The sequence below is a fragment of the Pan troglodytes genome, chromosome 5 (assembly GCF_028858775.2).
Source record: "Pan troglodytes isolate AG18354 chromosome 5, NHGRI_mPanTro3-v2.0_pri, whole genome shotgun sequence".
NCBI lineage: Eukaryota > Metazoa > Chordata > Mammalia > Primates > Hominidae > Pan > Pan troglodytes.
In genome coordinates, this window is record NC_072403.2 from 48,377,501 (window position 1) to 48,398,344 (window position 20,844).

General features: G+C 39.2%; 1 protein-coding gene and 1 non-coding gene across 2 annotated transcripts; one reads left to right on the top strand and one right to left on the bottom strand.

Annotated features, from left to right (window-relative positions):
- Nucleotides 1-9,552: 9,552 nt before the first annotated feature.
- On the top strand, nucleotides 9,553-10,561 carry LOC129144365 (large ribosomal subunit protein eL42-like). Its single transcript, XM_063812720.1, has 2 exons — nucleotides 9,553-9,628; nucleotides 10,196-10,561. The coding sequence occupies exons 1-2, from the start codon at nucleotides 9,553-9,555 to the stop codon at nucleotides 10,534-10,536; spliced, it is 417 nt and encodes a 138-aa protein (XP_063668790.1). The 3' UTR covers nucleotides 10,537-10,561.
- Nucleotides 10,562-15,941: 5,380 nt separating this feature from the next.
- LOC112209683 (small nucleolar RNA U13) lies at nucleotides 15,942-16,048 on the bottom strand. The gene has a single exon (XR_002944505.1). It is a non-coding gene; the product is annotated as a small nucleolar RNA U13 (small nucleolar RNA).
- Nucleotides 16,049-20,844: the final 4,796 nt, after the last annotated feature.

Consider the following 20,844-nt stretch of genomic DNA (forward strand, 5'->3'; position numbering starts at 1 on the left):
ACATGGGAGGCTGGGGCAGGAGAATCTCTTAAACCTGGGAGGCGGAGATTGCAGTGAGCCGAGATCACACCATTGCACTCCAGTCTGGGCGATAAGAGCAAGACTCCATCTCAAAAAAATAGAGATAGTTCTCCTGGAAGGGCATCACCAACAGACGGCATCTTTTATGGACAGTGCAGTGGTGCAATCATAGATCACCGTAGCCTCGATCTTCCTGGCTCAAGTAATCCTCCCACCTCAGCCACCCCAGTAGCTGAGACTATAGACATGTGCCACCATGCCCAACTAGTTTTTGTATTTTATGCAGAGACGAGGTCTCTCCATCTTGTTCAGGCTGTTCTCGAACTTCTGGACTCAAAGGATTCACCAGCCTCGGCCTCCCAAAATGCTAGGATTATAGGCTTGAGCCACTGTGCCTGGCCTTAACTTGCTATAAATTTTTATTGAACACAAATAGGCCCACTGACATACAGGACACACAAATGAGAGAGTTTTTAAAAATGCGATCAATGCTAAGTGAAAAAGAAGGTGTGTATGTCTTAGATAGGATGTCTTCTCTCCACTCATCAGGTCATGGATTCTCTCCTGGAAATTCATGTATAGAGGGAAGTGACTTTTTTACATAATAAAAGAACATATTTCCTAAGAAAATATTCCCAAAAGGAGCAAAAGATTGATGAGCTATTGGGTTGAGATCCAATCTATATAAAACCCATACGTAAAATAAGGTCATTCTTCCTTTTTGTACCCAAATAATTATACCCAAATAATTATGGCTCAAGCCCCTAGCACAATACTTCCTATAAATGACCACATAACGCTCTGCTCCACCTTCAGGGAAAGTGTTTGAGAAACTCCTCATTGCTCACCATTCTCCTAGACATGACTCTCTTCTGCTGATGGCTATTGCTAACCACCTCCGCTCAGGTTTAAGATACTTTTCCTTCTAATTCTTTGCCCCCTGCCTAGGCCCCCAGTTCTTTCCTGTTTTCTCCCAGCAGCATTGAAACTGAGCTGTAACTTTAATAACAATAACACTTACTGGAGGTTGGGAGCAATGGGCAGGGTGGGCCACTCCCAGAGGAACTTATAGCTACTTCCTAAGCCCATTGTGATGGCCTGCCCACATAAAAGTAGTCCAGGTCTTTCCTTCCTATAAAGAATAGATGTTCCCGCCACCAATGATCCTGACAATAGGTTAATTTTCAGTCAAGATATAAAAATATAAGAAGGGTCTTCAGTGGGAGAGGGAAAGAGGAAATTTTATTTTCCTTCTGGACTGGAAATCAGTTTTTCCAGGATTTGGAAATATAGAAAAACCTAGAATTTAAGCCATCTTGATGCCAACCTGAGAATGAGGCCAACCCATAAATAAATCCAGGGCCAAGAGAAGTTTAGTGAAACAGAGCTGAAGACACTGGATTGGATCAATCTTAAACCTGCCCTACCTCTGGAAATTTAGTGATAAGAGCCAATACATTTCCTTACAGTTTTAGACATTATCTATTTCATCTGTCATATGATAGATGTTTTCAGCTCATTTTTCAATACTTCCTGTACTGCGCCTTTTAGCTTCTCTGTTGGTTGCCTTTATACTACAAATAGCATCCTAATACCTTTATTTTTTGTTCCATCAACTATCTTTTAATGCTTTTTATAAAATGAAGATAATAGCTCCCCAACAAGTCCACTCAGCAGTTCTACACCTCACTTTGCACCTTTTGTCTTTTGCATTGTCAAGGTTGATAATTTTTATAATATAACTACATTTTCTAAGCTTTGTCTATTAACTACATTTTCTAAGCTTTGTCTGTAGGTTGGTTATAAACAACTAAAAATTAATGTACAGATATTATTGTGACTATGTGTCTTGGTCACCTCAGGCTCCTATAACAAAATACTATAGATGAGGTGGCTTAAACAACAGGAATTTGAGAAGTCCAAGACTGAGGTGGCAGCAGATTTGGTTCTCAGTGAGAGTCATCTTCCTGGCTTACAGATGGCTGTCTTCTTGCTGTATCCTCACATGGCAAAGAAAGCAAGCTCTGGTGTCTCTTTCTCTTCTTATAAGCCATCATGGGTGCTCCACTCTCATGACCTCACCCAAACCTAATTACCTCCCAAAGACTCCACCTCCTAAGGCCATTATATTGGGAGTTAGGACTTCAACAGGTGAACTTGGCAGGGGGTTGGGGTAGTCACAAACATTCACTTCATAACACTATGTAAATACTGTTTATTGCAGAAGCAATGATCATAACGGTCACATTTCATTTCTTATTTCTTTCTGTTTTCCTGGGATTTCTTTTTGTTTGTTTGTTTGTTTGTTTTTGAGACAGAGTCTCTCTCTGTCACCCAGGCTGGAGTGCAGTGGCGTGATCTCAGCTCACTGCAACCTCTGACTCCTGGGTTCAAGCGATTCTCCTGCCTCAGGCTCCCAAGTAGCTGGGATTACAGGCACGCACCACCACGCCCAGCAAATTTTTGTATTTTTAGTAGAGAAGGGGTTTCATCATGTTGGTCAGGCTGGTCTCGAACTCCTGACCTCATGATCCGCCCTCCTAGGCTTCCCAAAGTGCTGGGATTACAGGCGTGAGCCACCGCACCAGCCTTTCCTGGAATTTCTATCTGCCTTTTTTATTCCACACTATTTATAAATGTTTATAAACAATGTAAGAAATTTTTCTATATCACTATTTGTATTTGTTACGTCGTTATCTTTTCTAAAACTTTTTCTATGCATTTGGTTGTATGCATGTGTGTAAATATATAGTTTTATTTTGTGGTTTTGTTTTACAAAAATGTTACACATTGTGCATATGGTTCTTTGACTTGCTTTTTCACTTAACAATATGTCTTGGAGTTCTTTCCACATCTTTTAACTCTTTCCTAAGTACTTGATATGGTTATATTAGAGTTTTGTCCATTTGTTTGTTTTTGTTTTTCTAGTTGTGTTAGACCTCAGTGGTATGAATGGATTGATATGATTTAACTATTCATACTCCTCAGTTATAGCCAGTTTGGGTTTTTGTTCCATTACCCCCACTTTTCTCCCATATGTTTAATTTGTATTTTTTCAACCCACCTGCCACATTTTTCTTACATAACATACAGCATTACTTTGTGAGCTTAAAAATTTTACAAAAATGGTGTCATACCATATGTATCTACAACTTGATTTTATCATGCAAATTATGATTGAGATTCATCTATGTTGATAACTATGTCTAGTTTATTCCTTTTAATTTCTGTGTAGTAATCAATCAAATGACTAGATCACATTTTATCTATTCATTCCTCCATGATGGTTATTTAGGTTGCCTTTTACTATTTGTCGTTACAAACAGTGATGCAATGAAAAGTATTGTACATGTCTCTTTGTGTACATGTACAACCCATAGATCATTTAGCCATTTCATGATTGATGGCAGTTTGTTCTTAAATTTTTACTATTACAGATCTCTATCATGTGAGCATATACATTCTTCTGATATATATTATGCAAGTAGCATTCTTACATAAAAGCTATGCACGTTTAAAAATTTCGATATCACTAAATTATTTTTTTAAAAGATTGTATCAGTTTAAATTTCCAACAATTAAGCATGGGATATCAACTTTCTGCACATTTGCCTGCATTTGATATAATCAATATAAAATTCTTGTCTACATCACAATTAAGAAATAGTATATCATTGTTGTTAATGCCCCTGGCATTTTCACTTCTGGAGATTTTATATATTCCCCTGCACACTGACAAAATGATGTGTGTACAGGGTAATTCATCATTGCATCATTGTAATAGAAAAAGACTGGAAACAACCAAAGTGCCCATCAATAAGGAAATGGTTAAATAAACTGTGCTGTATTCATATAATGGAACACAATACAGCTGTAAAACAAAGCAAAAAAAATTAAGATGCCTTGGCCACTGAGTGGGATGAAGAGAAAGAATTAGGAAGCTTTTTTGTACTGACATGAAGAGCTATTTTAAGAAACAAAAGGAAGGTACAGAATAGTAACATAATCTTCTACCTTTTATGTAAGCAAGAGGGTAAAATAAGATATATCCTTTTTATTTTTCTTCCTCTTCTTCTTTTTTTTTTTTTCTGGCAGACTCTCACTCCGTCGCCCAAACTGGAGTGCAGTGGCACGACCATAGCTCACTGCAGCCTCAACTTCCCCAGCTCAATCGATCCTCCCACCTCAGCCCCCCAAGTAGCTGGGACTACAGGTGTACTAATTAAAAAACATTTTTTTAAGAGACAGGGTCTCAGCTATTTTGCCCAGGCTGGTCTCCAACTCCTGGGCTCAAGTGATCCTCAGGCCTCAGACTCCCAATGTGCTGGGATTACAGGAGTGAGCCACTGCATCTGGCCTAATTTTATTTATTTTATTTATTTATTTTTGAGATGGAGCTTTGCTCTTGTTGCTCAGGCTGGAGTGCAGTGATAAGATCTTGGCTCACTGCAAACTCTGCTACCTCCCAGATTCAAGCGATTCTCCTCCCTCAGCCTCCCGAGTAGCTGGAATTACAGTCGTGTGCCACCACACCCGGCTGTGGCCTTACTTTAGGTTTTGTTAAATCAGGATGGGCTAGGTTATGTTGCAGTAACAAACACACTAAAATCTCAGCGGTCTAACCGCCTAGATTTTTTTTCTTTCCCCCACAAAATGTCCATCCTGGGCCCACTGGGAACTCCATTCCATAGTTCTAGAATGCGTGTGTGACCTAGGTCTGACTAATGAGATGTGACAAAATATCCCGGGGACTTCTGGGAAATATTTCCTTACTCTTGAAAAGAGACAAACAGAAGTTGACATCACTTCCGCTTAACATGCTTACATAGGATGCCTGGAACTGCGGGAGCCATCTTGTTTCCTTGGGAGGGGCAAGCTGGAGAGCCACAAACCTCACATTGCTGGGATAGAATAGTACAGGTAAAAATAGAAAGAACCTGGGTCTTTTTTTTTTTTTTTTTTTTTTTTTTTTAGACAGAGTGTCTCTCTTGTCACCCAGGTGACAGTGATCTCGGCTCACTGCAAGCTCCGCTTCTCGGGTTCAAGCAATTCTCCTGCCTCAGCCTCCTGAGCCCTGGGACTAGCGCGCCACCACACCTAGCCTATTTTTGTATTTTTAGTAGAGATGGAGTTTCACCATGTTGGCCAGGCTGGTCTCGAACTCCTGACCTCGTGATACACCCACCTCGGCCACTCAAAGTGCTGGGATTACAAGCGTGAGCCACCGCGCCCAGCCTTGGGTCTTTAATGATGTCAGTAAACCTCTGAATTAACCAACTCTGGACACTCCCTACCTCAGGATTTCTTTGTGTTTTTATTTTATTTCAATAGTTTTGAGGGAACAGGTGGGGTTTGGTTGCATGGAAAAGTTCTGCAGTAGTAATTACTGAGATTTTGGTGCACCCATCACCTGAGCAGTGTATACTGTACCCCATATGTAGTCTTTTACCCCTCATCCCCCTTCCACCCTTCCCCCCGAATCCCCAAAGTCCATTATATCATTCTCATGCCTTTGCGTTCCTCATAGCTTACCCGCCACTTATAAGTGAGAACATATGATGTTTGGTTTTTCATTCCTGAGTTACTTCACTTAGAATAATGGTCTCCAACTCCACACAGGTTGCTGTGAATGCCATTATTTCATTCCTTTCTATGGTTGAGTAGTATTCTATGGTATATATATATATATATATATACACACCACGTTTTCTTTATTCACTCGTTGGTTGATGGGCATTTAGGCTGGTTCCATATTTTTGCAGCTGTGAATTGTGCTGCTGTAAACATGCGTGTGCTAGTGTCTTTCTCATATAATGACTTACTTTCTTCTGGGCAGACACCCAGGAGTGGGATTGCTGGATCGAAGGATAGTTCTACTTTTAGTTCTTTAAGGAATCTCCATACTGTTTTCGAAAGTGGTCGAACTACCTTTTAAACCAGCAGTGTAAAAGTGTTCCCTTTTCACCACATCCGTGCCAACATCTGTTATTTTTTGATTTTTTAAATTATGGCCATTCTTGCAAGAGTAAGGTGGTGTTACATTGTGATTTTTATTTATTAGATCAGAAAAAACTCCAAAAGTTGAACAACTTTAGAAGAGCTAACAGAATATATGGGGAATAATAATGGGGAATATTAATAATAATGGGGAATAATATATGGGGAATAAGGTAATCTCATACATTGCCAGTGGGACTGAAAGATGGTATAACCATAATAGAAGGTAATTTAATATTTCTGTAATTTACAATGCATTTACCCTTTGACCTGGTCAAATTTCCCTGATAATTAGTGATGTTGAACATTTTTTTCATGTTTCTTGCCCATTTGAATATATTCTTTGGGGAATTGTCTATTCACATCTTTTGCCCACTTTTTGATGGGATTATTTGTTTTTTTCTTGCTGATTTGTTGGAGGTCCTTGTAGATTCTGGATATAAGTCCTTTGTTGGATGCATAGTTTGCAAATATTTTCTCCCACTCTGTGGGTTCTCTGTTTTACTCTGCTGATTATTTCTTTTGCTGTGCAGAAACTTTTCAGTTTTATTAGGTCCCATCTGTTTATCTTTGTTTTTGTTGCATTTGGTTTTGGGTTCTGGGTCATGAACTCTTTGCCTAAGCCAATGTCTAGAAGAGTTTTTCTGATGTTATCTTCTAGAATTTTTATGGTTTCAGGTCTTAGATTTAAGTCTTTTATCCATCTTGAGTTGATTTTTGTGTAACGTGAGAGATGAGGATCCAACTTCATTCTTCTGCATGTGGCTAACCAGTTATCCCAGCACCATTGTTGAATAGGATGTCTTCTTTCCACTTTATGTTTTTGTTTGCTTTGTCAAAGATCAGTTGGCTGTAAGTATTTGGCTTTATTTCTGGGTTCTCTATTCTGTTCCATTGGCCTATGTGCCTATTTTCACACCAGTACCATGCTGTTTTGGTGGCTATAGTCTTGTAGTGTAGTTTGAAGTCTGGTAATGTGATGCCTCCAGATTTGTTCTTTTTGCTTAGTCTTGCTTTAGCTATGAGGGCTCTTTTTTGCTTCCATATAAATTTTAGGATTATTTTTTCTAGTTCTGTGAAAAATATTGATGGTATTTTGATGGGAATTGCATTGAATTTGTAGATTGTTTTTGGCAGTATAGTCATTTTCACAATATTGATTCTACCCATCCATGAGCATGGGATGTGTTTTCATTTGTTTGTGTCATCTATGATTTTTCAGCAGCGTTTTGTAGTTTTCCTTGTAGAGATCTTTCACCTCCTTGGTTAGGTATATTGGTAAGTATTTTATTTTATTTTGCAGTTGTTGTAAAAGGGGTCGAGTTATTGATTTGTTTCTCAGCTTGGTCATTGTTGTATATTGGTGTATAACAGTGTTACTGATTTGTGTACATTTATTTTGTATCCTAAAATTTTGCTGAATTCATTTATCAGCTCTAGGAGCTTTTTGGATTAATCTTTAGGGTTTTCTAGGTATACAATCATATCATTGGCAAACAGTGATAGTTTGACTTTCCCTTTACTGGTTTGGATGCCCTTTATTTCTTTCTCTTGTCTGATTGCTCTGGCTAGGACTTCTAGTACTCTGTTGAATAGAAGTGGTGACAGTGGGCATCCTTGTCTCATTCCAGTTCTCAGGGGGAATGCTTTCAACTTTTCCCCATTCAGTATAATGTTGGCTGCGGGTTTGTCATAGACAGCTTTCATTACTTTGAGGTATGTTCCTTCTATGCAAATTTTGCTGAGGGTTTTAATCATAAAGGTGCTGGATTTTGTCAACTGCTTTTTCTGCATCTCTTGAGATGATCATAGGGCTTTTGCTTTTAATTCTGTTTATGTGATGCATCACATTTATTAACTTGCATATGTTAAATCATCCCTGCATCCCTAGTATGAAACCCACTCAATCACGGTGTGTTATCTTTTCGATATGCCATTGGATTTGGTTAGCTAGTATTTTTTTTTTTAGGATGTTTGCCTCTATGTTCATTAGGGATATTGGCCTGTGGTTTTCTTTTTTTGTTATGTCCTTTCCCAGTTTTGGTATTAAGGTGATACTGGTTTCATAGAATGATTTAGGGAGGAGTCCCTGTTTCTCTGTCTTTTGGAATAGTTTCAGTAAGATTGGTACCAATTCTTCCTTGAATGCCTGATAGAATTCATCTGTGAATCCATCAGGACCTGGCCTTTTTTTGTTACTGTTGGAAATTTTTAAATTACTGTTTCAATCTCTCTACTTGTTATTGGTCTGTTCAGTTTCTATTTCTTCCTATTTCTATTTAATCCAGGAGGGTTGTATATTTACAGAAATTTATCCATCTTCTCTAAATTTTCCAGTTTGTGTGCATAAAGGTGTTCATAGTAGCCTTGAATGATCTTTTTTTATTTCTGTAGTATTGGTTGTAATATCTCTTGTTTTGTTTCTAACTGAGCTTATTTGGATCTTCTCTCCTTTTCTTGGTTAATCTCACCAATGGTCTATCAATTTTTTTATCTTTTCAAAGAACCAGCTTTTTGTTTCTTTTATCTTTTGTATTTTTTGTTTCAATTTCATTTAGTTCTGCTCTGATCTTTGTTATTTATTTTATTCTGCTGGGTTTGGGTTTGGTTTGTTATTGTTTCTCTAGTTCCTTGAGGTCTGACCTTAGATTGTCTATTTGTGCTCTTTTAGACTTTTTGATATAAGCATTTAATGCTATGAACTTTCCTCTTAGCACCACTTTTGCTGTGTCCCAGCGGTTTTGATAAGTTTTGTCACTATTATCTTTCAGTTCAAAGAATTGTTTAATTTCCATCTTGATTTCATTATTGACCCAAAGATCATTCAGGAGCAGATTATTTGATTTCCGTGTATTTGTATAGTTTTGAGGGTTCCTTTTGGAGTTAATTTCCAACTTTATTCTACTGTGTTCTGAGAGGGTACTTGATATAATTTCAATCTTCTTAATTTTATTGAGACTTGTTTTGTGGCTTATGATATTGTCTATCTTGGAGAATTTTCCATGTGCAGTTGTTGGGTAGAATGTTCCGTAAATATCTGTTAAGTTCACTTGTTCTGAGGTATAATTTAAGTCCATTGGTCTTTTGTTGACTTCCTGTCTTGATGACCTGTCTTTGCTGTCAGTGGAGTACTGAAGTCCACCACTTCAGCAGGGTTGTTCTGTCATGAATTGCTGTAACGTCCCGAGCTGGTTGGCCTCCAGCCAGGAGGTGGCACTTTTGAGAGAGCACCAGAGCTTTTGGCCTGTCTCATGGAATTTGCAGCAGCCCGCTGCTGCTTTCAAAGGATCTGTGATTTCTTTCAGTTTTCCTAGTACACTCCTGCGGTGGTTCCTGGAGCAAAAGTCCATGACATGAGTTTCCACACACTGTTCTGTCCATACAAATGGGAGCTGCACGTCAGCCCTGTCTCCTATCCGCCATCTTCCCTCACCAATTTTTTTGACTTCAACAATAAATCATCAGCCTAATGTAGGTGGGCTCTACCACTTACAGCAAGTGCACATTACTGTTCAGGTAAACCAAACTCAAATCATGGTGGAAGGTAAAAGGGAAGCAAGGCACATCTTCACAGGGCCAGAGAAGAAAGAAGAGAGCCAGAAATTATTATGTGAGATAATAAAATGTATTTATTGTATAAACTATTTCAAATTGGTTTTTCTGTTATTTGTAGATGAAAATATCATTTACAGGTTTCTTATTTATTTTTCTTATTTTATTGCATTGACTAGATCATCCAGTTTGGTGTTGTCTAGCAGCATGAAAGCAAGCATCCTTGTCCCATTCCTGAGGTAATAGGATTACCTCTAAATTCGCCACAAAGTATGGTGACAGCCATAGGTTTTTGGTAGGCCCCTTAATTAAGATAGGAAATTTCCCTTCTATAGCAAGCTACTGCAAGTCTTTTAAAAATCTTAACAGGGGTTAAATTTTGTCAATTTTTTTTAGCATTTATTGATATAATGAGGTGCTTTAATTTGTGCATGTAGCGAATTATATAAACTTTCTTTTTGCTTATTACTATTATTATTTTTTTTTTTAGAGACTGGGTCTTACTATTTTGCCCAGACTAGTCTTGAACTCCTGGGCTCAAGCAATCCTCGGCCTCCCATAGTGTTGGGATTACAGGCATGAGCCACCTTGAGGGCCCAATGTATTTGTTTATATCAACATTCAGCTTTCTGTGCCAATAATGCTCCTGCAAACATTGTGAGTGTTCCTAAAACTCAGTGGATTTTCTGTAAGAAGTGTGGCAAGCACCAACCCCACAAAGTGACACAGTACAAGAAGGGCAAGGATTGTCTATATGCCCAGGGAAAACAGCCTTATGATGGGAAGCATAGTGGCTATGATGGACAGACTAAGCGGATTTTCCAAAAAAAGGCTAAAACTACAAAGAAGACTGTGCTAAGACTTGAGCGCGTTGAGCCCAACTGCATATCTAAGAGAATGCTGGCTATTAAGAGATGCGAGCATTTTGAACTGGGAGGAGATAAGAAGAGAAGGGGGGCCAAGTGATATAGTTCTGAGTATCATCTTTTGTTTTATTATGAAGACAATCAAATCTTGAGTTTATGTTAAAAAAAAAAAAGATTCAGTTACGATTCATACATGCAATCGAGTGATGTTTTTTAGGTAACTCTTAGTCTGTAATCCTCCCCGACCACACACACAAATACACACTTTCTTTTTTGCTTGGAATATATTTTTTGGGTCATTTGTTCTGTAGAATTTCCTGCAGTCTGGATTTTGCTGATTATCTTTCTGTGATAGTGTTTAACATGTTCCTCAGTTCCCTGTTTTTTTTTTAATAGAAAGTGGCCAATAAGGGTTTTTTAAAAAAATTATTTCATTTCCATATTCATAAACTTGAGTATATTTGAAGTGTTTTAATCATTGCAATTATCATTTTTATTAATGCATGATTGTTGCATCTTTTGCCAGTAGGAGCCTCTTCAAGTTGTTTTCTAAGTAGTTTTGACACTTTCTGTAGTCTTCAGCTTTCTTGCCTCAGATATGACATGTTGGTCCAGGCTCCTCTTGTATATTTCTTGTCCCAGACCTGGAATCAGCCTTTTTTCAAGTGAACATTGATTCCATGTGTATGTGTGAAACGAGGTTTAGAAACTATTATCTAGCTACCAGGGGTGCTGACTACTACTGGGTAGATCCACTTTCTAAACCTTCCTTGAATTCCATTTTATCTGATTTAAATATAATCACACATTTTTTCATTGAAATATCCTTTTCCGTCACTTTATTTTCAAACTTCTCAGATGATTTTGTTTTAGATGTGTCTCTTATAATGTTTAAGTTTTCAAACATCCAATCTAAAATTCTCCTTTTATCCATAGGCTTAACCCAATCATATTTAATGTGATATTGAGACATCTGAACTATTCCTCTCATTTTATTTGTCTTTTCTACTTCTGGATTTTTAAAATTTCCTTTTGTCTTTTGCAAAATTGGTGAGTTTTCTTCGTCTTATTTTGTCCTTCTCAAAATTTAAAACTTGCACCTGTTACTACTTCTAGTGGTTATCCTAACTTATATGAGTTTTACAATAAATTTTACTGATTTCTTCAATAAGATACTGCTTCGTGTATTTCTCTTCTTCTTGTTTGTTTTGTTTTGTTTTTGTTTTCTGGTTAAGTTCATTCTCTCTTAATTCATTGTGGATGGTAAATTTTCCAGATCCTTGAATATTTATAAATGTATTTTTTTTTTTGCATTTACACTTAAATAATAGTTTAGATGGGTATAGAATTCTAGATTTGTGGCTGGGCGTGGTGGCTCACGCCCGTAATCCCAGCACTTTGGGAGGTCGAGGTGGGTGGATCACGAGGTCAGGAGATAAGACCATCCTGGCTAACACGGTGAAACCCTGTCTCTACTAAAAATACAAAAAATTAGCTGGGCGTGGTGGTGGGCGCCTGGAGTCCCAGCTACTCAGGAGGCTGAGGCAGGAGAATGGTGTGAACCCAGGAGGTGGAGCTTGCAGTGAGCCGAGATCACACCACTGCACTCCAGCCTGGGCGACAGAGAGAGACTCCGTCTAAAAAAAAAAAAAAAAAAAAATAGAATTCTAGGTTTGTAACCATGTTCTCTCAAAATATTGAAGATGTATTTATATTGCCTTCTTGTTTGCAATGCATTTTTACTGAGAATTCTGATATTAGTCTTTGCAGAAAAAAATTTTAAAAATCTTTGGATGCTTTTAGAATTTCTCCTTACACTTGTTCTAAAATTTCACTGTGTGTATCTAAGTGTAGTCATTTCTATTCATCCTACTCAGTTTTCAACCTGAAGATTTGTGCTTTTATTCAACTCTGGAAATTTTTCTTTTAATATGTTTTTAATTTTTCCTCTCTCTCATATTTTCTGCTTTTATTTTCTTCTGGAATGTGAATTGATAGATTTGGGAGCTTCTGGTTCTACCCTCCATGTTTCTAAACATTTCTTTCATAATTTTTCTCTGTCCTGTTATACTACATTCTGGGAGAATGCCTCAGCTATTGTTTCCAGCTCAATAAACAGCTCTTCATCTGTATTGATTTTACCATTTCCCTCTCTTCTGAATACTTTTCACTTAATTGTCTTTTATCCCTGTGATGAAAGGTTCATTATACTTCTCTTAAAATCCCCTTCTGTGAGTTCTATGATCTGTTTCTCAGGTACTAGTCATTTGTTTCATTTTGTGCTTCTCTTTTACGATGTTTTAGTAATTCTTGGCTCTGTGCATATCTTTTCCTTTGAGATTCTCTGTTGCCCCAACTATGGGAGCTATTTAATGCAGCCTTCTTCTAGCAACTGTGGAGGAAGATGATGGGGATGGGCCTATATGTAGCCTTCTGAGTCTGAAGAGACTGTTTCTTCTGGGTGTCAGCAGCCTACTAAGACATTGCCTAGGGACATAAGGATTTCCCCTCACTTCTGAGAGCAGAGATACCTCTGCTAGCCACTGCATGCACAAAGTAGAAAGTGGGAAGGGGCAGAAGTATCAGGCTTCTCCTACCCAAGTGTACAGTACTGGGTTAAAAATAGTAACCCTGCACAATTCATGTTCACCCAGAATCTTATTTGGAAATAGTGTCTTTACACAGAGACTTGGTGTCTGTGTCCAAATTACTATCTCTGTCTTCCCAGTGGGGAGAAGACCATGTGAAAACAGAGATTAGAGTGATGCATGCACAAGCCAAGCCATGCCAGAGACTGACAGTAACCACCTGAAACTAGAGCCTTCAGAGAGAGCAGGTGCCTGCTGACACCTTGATTTTGGACTTCCAGCCTTCAAAACTATAAGAGAATAAATATCTATTGTTTAAGCGTCCCAGTTTGTGGTACTTTGTGATGGATGCCCTAGGAAACTGATACACCAAGTAATCCTACCAATCACTCTTGCCCCACTCTCCACCCCATTTTTCATCTTTCCAATTTTTAACTGTAAGATTCTCAAGTTCATGATAATGTAGAAGCCTTTTCCATCTCTCTTGTAGGTGACAATAACAAATTGACCCCATATCACCCCCTACTTTTAGCCAAGAGAAAGAAATTTACCACAAGACAGTCTTTCCTACTTGGTGTACTTGCAGTTGAAACTCAGTGTTCCCTCCTAGACATCAGGTCATTGTGATTCAACTCTTTGAGTCTCAGATGATTCATCTAGAAAATAGGAATGATAATACTACCTCCTACCCAACAGAATTATCATGAAGATCCATAAAGATAAGTGTCTTCGTCCATTTTCTATTGCCTTTTTTTTTTTTTTTTTTTTTTTGTCTCGCTCTGTCAGCCAGGCTAGAGTGCAGTAATGCCATCTCAGCTCACTGCAACTTCCCCCTTCTGGGTTCAAGCAATTCTCGTGGCTCAGTCACCTGAGTATCTGGGATTACAGGCAAGTGCCACCATGCCCAGCTAATTTTTGTATTTTTAGTAAGGAGGTTGTTTGCCAGGCTGGTCTCAAACTCCTGGCCACAAGTGATCCACTCACCTTGGCCTCCCAAAGGGCTGGAATTATAGGCGTGAGCTACCATGCCCAGCCCATTTTCTGTTGGTTATAACAGAATACCTGAATCTGGGTAATTTATAAAGAAAAAAAAATATTTCTTATAGTTATGGAGGCTGAGAAGTCCAAGATCAAGGGGCCACATCTGGTGAGGGCCTTCTTGCTGGTGAGGACTCTGCAGAGCCCCAAGGTGGCATAGGGCATCACATGGCGAGGGGGCTGAGCATGCTAGTTCAGGTCTCTCTTCCTCTTCTAATAAAGCCACCAGTCCTACTCCCAGGATAGCCCATTAATCCATTAATCCACTGATCAACTAATCCCTTCATGAGAGCAGAGACCTCATAACCCAGTCACCTCTTAAAGACCCCCTCCTCAATATTGCCATGTTGGGGATTAAATTCCAACAAAGTTTTGGAGGAAATAAATATTCCAACCATAGCAATAAGTTTGGTGAAGCCTCTTGCAACAGAGCCTGACACAGAGTTGGGGCATTATATTTTCCTTATGCTAAGTGCCACTAAGATAATATTAGCAACTATGACACATATAGAAAGTAATACATGTCATCACAACTTTTGCACCGGTTACCCAATTCTGTGAAGATACCTTAAGAAAATAACATAAACTACTGAAACTTCTTTACGCTTGAAAAATGTTCATCATAGTAATCCTTTAAAAAAGACACTGGCAGTAACCTGAATAGCCAACAATGGGGGAGTGATTACATAAATCTGCATTTTCCAATGTATATATATTTTTTACTATGCAAATGTTCTTTATCAATTCATATATATAAATATACTTATAAAACTTGTAGTATTTTAAAATATTTTATAATTTCATTTTCTTTTTATTTAACAGACACATATAATGCTTATTATGTACCAGGCACTGTTCTAGGCATTGTTACAGGCACTTCAAAAATATTTAGAATATTACACTTATAAATATTAGCTCATTGATGTATGTTTTACAATTTTTTGTAAAATTTTTTATGTTTAAAAAAGTATTACAATTCTACAAAAAATATTAATGTAATATAATCCAGTAATATTCATGTTATTAAGACAAAATTCAACTTTCTGTTTAACATGACACATACTTTAAATCAATTATGTAAGACAAAATATAATTTGTGATTTACATTTTGAAATGGAATTGTTTATTATGGTTAGTTTAGGGACCAAGCCTATATTCAGTATAGATTAAAAGTAACTACATGCAGCTGGGCGAGGTGGCTCATGCCTGTAATCCTGACACTTTGTGAGGCTAAGGCCAGCCTGGCTAACATGGTGAAATCTCGTTTCTACTAAAAATACAAAAATGGCCGGGCGCTGTGGCTCACGCCTGTAATCCCAGCTCTTTGGGAGGCCGAGGTGGGCGGATCACGAGGTCAGGAGATGGAGACCATCCTGGCCAACATGGTGAAACCCCATCTCCACTAAAAAAAAAAAAAAAAATACAAAAAAATTAGCCGGGCGTGGTGGCGGGCGCCTGTAGTCCCAGCTATTCCGGAGGCTGAGGCAGGAGAATGGCGTGAACCCGGGAGGTGGAGCTTGCAGTGAGCCGAGATCGTGCCACTGCACTCCAGCCTGGGCGACAGAGCGAGACTCCGTCTAAAAAAAAAAAAAAAAAAAAATTAGCTGGGCGTGGTAGCACACGCCTGTAACCCCAGCTTCTCTCGAGGCTGAGGCATAAGAATCACTTGAACTCAGGAGGCAGAGGTTGCAGTGAGCCAAGATCAAACCACTGCACTACAGCCTGGGCTACAAAGTAAGACTCTGTCTCTAAAATAAAATAAAAGTAACTACATGCTATGGCAGTCAAATGGACAAAAGCTATTGTGATTGCCTAGTGTTTAGAATTTTTGCATTTTAGCTTAAAATATCAACTTTTTTAAATTAAAAATTTATTTTCACATCAGATGAGTAATGTGCTGATGTCATAACAAGGAAGTTTGAAGGAGTCACATCTCACATATTAGCATGAAAACCCAATCATCACCCTTATGAATCACAAACGGATCTCAACTGTTTTATTTTTGGAGATTTTATGTTTTGTTTCAAAACAAAGAGATGAGGGATTTCAGGCTGTCATTTGCAAACAATTTTCTACAAGTACATTTGGAAGTGGAATTGGGGTATGGATAATCATTATTCCCAGTAAATGAATTGTTCCTTGCTATAGTTTGAATGTGTCCCCTAAATTTCTTTCTTTCTTTCTTTCTTTCTTTTTTTTGAGACACGTCTCACTCTGTCATCCAGGCTGGAGTGCAGTGGTGCAATCTCAGCTCACTGCAACCTCCACCCTCCCGAGTTCAAGCAATTCTCCTGCCTCAGACTCCTGAGTAGCTGGGATTACAGGCACCCACCACTATGCCTGACTAATTTTTGTATTTTTAGTAGAGATGGGGTTTCACCATGTTGGCCAGGCTGGTCTCAAACTCCTGACCTCAGGTGATGCACTCATCTCGACCTCCCAAAGTACTGGGATTACAGGCGTGAGCCACCGCACCCGGCCAGCATAATGTTTTTAAGGTTCATCCGTGTTATAGCATGAGTCCGTGTGGAATTTATAACAGTCCAATAGACTTCTTAGGTGTTAGTCCCCAGTGTGTTGTGCTGAGCGGGGTATGGACTGAGGCACTGGCTTATCATCTCCACTAACCCTGTGTGTATCCACGTGACACATACCCAGAGGCTCTCATGCTGCTCAGCTTTAAAGGGGCAATGTTTCAAATTAAAAACTGAGCTACTTTTTATTTTTTGAAATTAAAACAAATGCCATTGCTGTCTTTGACAATATGACCCCCCTGGAAAGATGTTCATGAATCCTCTAGAGAATCACGAGCACCTTATGGGACCCCCATGAGGTGGACCTTTTTGCAGCCATTAGATGTGATGCTCATGAAGACAAAATCTACGAGAAAAATGTTTATGATCTAATGTCACAGGGGAAAGTGTAATACGAGGTCATAGTATGCTATGAAAATTAGAGGAAGACCATTTAAAACTGCGTAAAGACACTTCTGATAAGAAGACAGAAAGGGAATGTACAAAATAATAACAATACCATGCTGGATGGTAGAACCATGGGTACATTTTTTTCCTTCCTGAACTTTCCAAAGATCTGTAATGTGCTTATATTACTTTCATAATTTAAACAATGATCACTGGCCTTGAGCAGCTTTTTGCTCAAGTCAACCTTGGTTCAAGCCATCACAAAAGTACATGCAGACCCTCATGTATCAATAGATAGGAATCTTTAAGTTAAATGATTGGAAAATTACACAGGAACCACTTTCTAATGTTCACTTTGGAAAGATAACTGCCATTGGCTTGCCTTTTAGAGGACAGCTTCTTTTAATGAGGCCCTTTTTGTACTTCATTAATCCACCCCCAACGGCCTTTAATTAGACCAAATTCTGTTTCCCACACACTTCTTTAAACAAAAGAACAGTACATTCATGTAATGTACCAGGCCACCTATTTAGCCCACCTGTTTTAATGTGTTGAGAAGGACATTGGCTTGGTTGTTCAGGAGGTCTGAGGTCTAACCGTAGCTGTGTGGACTCTGGCAAGTGAAACTCCCTTCTGAACTTTTTTCTTTCTCATCTGTTCCATGTGAATGGGAGTCCTGACTTCTATGGAGCTCTAAGTGAGATGGAAATTCTCAGCTCCTTAAATGATCTCTGTATTTCTCATAAGTAGACATACTCAGGCTGAAAAGCAGGAAAGTAGAAGTGTGATCAAAAGGCTGGAAAGCAGGAAAGGGAAGTGTGATCAAAAAGGGTTCACATGAAAATAAGCAAGACAGGAGAGAAAGCACCGGAGGGTGAACCTCAGGAGACCTGAATTCTACTCCCAGCTCTGCCACTGGTCACTGGCAATCCTGAGTTAGTCATTTCCCTTCTTTAGGGCTCAGTTTCTTCTTCTGTGAAATTAGGTGACAGGTCCAAGGCCCCTCCGGTCACAAATTCTATTTTTTTTTTTTTTTTTTTGAGATAGGGTTTCACTCTTATTGCCCAGGCTGGAGTGCAATGGCGCGATCTCAGTTCACCACAGCCTCCACCTCCTAGGTTCAAGCGATTCTCCTGTCTCGGCCTCCCAAGTAGCTGCGATTACAGGCATGTGCCACCACGCCCGGCTAATTTTGTATTTTTAGTAGAGGCGGGGTTTTTCCATGTTGATCAGGCTGGTCGTGAACTCCCGACATCAGGTGATCTGTCCACCTTGGCCTCCCAGAGTGCTGGGATTACAGGCATGAGCTACTGAGCCCGCCCCCTCCCTCCCGTCACAAATTCTATTAATATGTGATGCTATATCATAGGACAAGGATTGCCTATTTAGCCTCACTTGGTTCTTACAGGACCTCTTTGTTATTCAAAGGACTCAGCAAAATGTTGACTTTTTAATCTTTTAATTCATTCTCCCGTCATCTGTGAAGTAAATCAGAGGAGAAAATCCAGATCAACATTCCCATTTAAGCCAGTTTCTTGAGGCTGATACTTAACAAACAATAAACTGATGAATCATGAGATGGCCTTGGAAAATATTAGATACTTAAATCTTCTCAACATTTTTCAGGAAATAGGCTGTAAATGGGGGAAGAAAAAAATGTAAATGTGTTCAAGATGGGGAATTGTCTTAAATAAAAATAACTACATTTTATTTTTAAATTAAAAAAAAATACTTCCCCTGCAAGAACACTTAGGATGAGAACAAAAATACTATTAGGGTTTTTTTTCTTTAGAACTCACAGCCAACTCTTGCTAAACAGAGCATTTTGGAAAATTTGCATCATGGCTGCAGATTCAGGCAAGGAGAGTGGTTGGGATGGGTGACTTTTCCAGCCACTTTCCCAGTTAGTTGGTTTCCCTGATGGTGACACTCTGCTGTAAAACCAAATGCCACAATCATCAGGGGAAGGTGTGGGGTAAAAGCATGGAGGTGGCAACATTTATCTTCCGGCTCGGTACCTGGTTGTCTCCTGCGGTGGCAACTCCTCTAAAAAGGTGCCCACTAAGGCCAGGCGCGGTGGCTCACGCCTGTAATCCCAGCACACTGGGAGGCCGAGACGGGCAGATCATGAGGTCAGGAGATCAAGACCATCCTGGCCAACATGGTGAAACCTCGTCTCTACTAAAAAAAAAAAAAATACAAAAAATTAGCCGAGCGTGGTGGCAGGCGACTGTAGTTCCAGCTACTTGGGGGGCTGAGGCAGGAGAATATTGTGAACCCGGGAGGTGGGCTTGCAGTGAGCCGAGATCGTGCCACTGCACTCCAGCCTAGGCAACAGAGCAAGACTCTGTCTCAAAAAAAAAAAAAAAAAAAAGGTGCCCACTACACCCATAATCCTTTTTGTTTCTTTCTTTTTTTCCACACAGTCAAAGCTTTTTCCCAGGACAAAACTTCTAAGTGTATTGTTCAGATCTATAAGTGATCGAGCATGTCCTACATGGCGTTATATGTTCCCAATGTTGATAAGCTTCTACAGGATTCAAAGGCAGAATTTTCCAGCTACAGTTACAGTCACCAGCCTGGGTTGAGATAGCATGGGGATGTGAGAGGAAGGGGTGTTTCTAGGGTCTATCCATCAGGGTTCAGTTGCAGAAACCACTAGGGCTAACTTAAACAAATGATTCCTTGACAAGAGAAATAGGTACTTAAAAAATTGTTTGAGGGGCTGTAGGAAGAGCCCTACGGTGACCTTCCAAGAATGACTCCCCAAAACAAGATGGCAGAAGTGGCCCATAAGGGAGCTGCTTCTTCTGTCACTACAATAAGTTGGAGAATCAGGAAATACCAGAAATACTAGGATCACATCGTTCCTGACACCCACAAAGCTAAGAACCAGACACTGGGACTCTTCCCACTTCTGTCACAGAACTCCATTTATCTCCACACATGTGCATGCCAGGAGAATGACAGAGAATAGCAGAACTGTGGCCCCCACCTTATATCTGCCTTCCAAACCCCCAAGTGAGTTTCCTTGATGGACTCAGAACTCAGCTCTAAAGGAGTCTAGGAAATTAATAGTCTTTCTCTTTTTATCTGAAGCATTTAGCAAGGCATATTAGCGGAAAAATTACCCCCACTTGTTTCTGCCCTGGAATCCTATAAAAGTTGATCAACCTTGGGAACATATAACCCATTGTAGGGTATTCTCAACCACTTATAGCTCAGAACAACGCATTTCAAAGTTTTGCTGGGAGTCGGAATGGAGTTGAGTGGGCCTATCTGTAATATTTGTCATGGAGTGGGGAAAAACACAATTCCCCCTAGGCCCCTTAAGGTTCACTATGATACACCAAAGCCAGCCCTGAACATCATCATGTGTATAAGAAGAATCTATGCAAAGTGTAAGACCTTCTGGTGGGGTAGGACTCTGAGTACAGAATATAAATCACTCTTGGCTTCCCAGAGCTTACGCTGACTCATTTGAGAAACAGAAAAAGTGACTGGCAGGCCAACATATACATACACATGCATATAATATACATATATGCACACACATATATATAAAACTTTTGAAAAAAAATGCACTAGGGAATTTATTATTTGCATATTTTAAAAATCTACCTTAGATAGCATCAGTTTGTAGAGGCTAGGGACATGTTCAATTCCAACATTTATTGAGGGCTGACTGAGTACCAGCTGAGGGCTAGATACATCCATGTGTGCTTTTCCATTTAGTCTTCATAATATGTGAATGTAGAATTCCAGAAGCATGAGATAGCTAGACACATAGATATCCTTGGATATATAAAACAGTTATTAGATTTCCCTGTCTGGGAAATTTAGGGATAGAAACTGAGTATG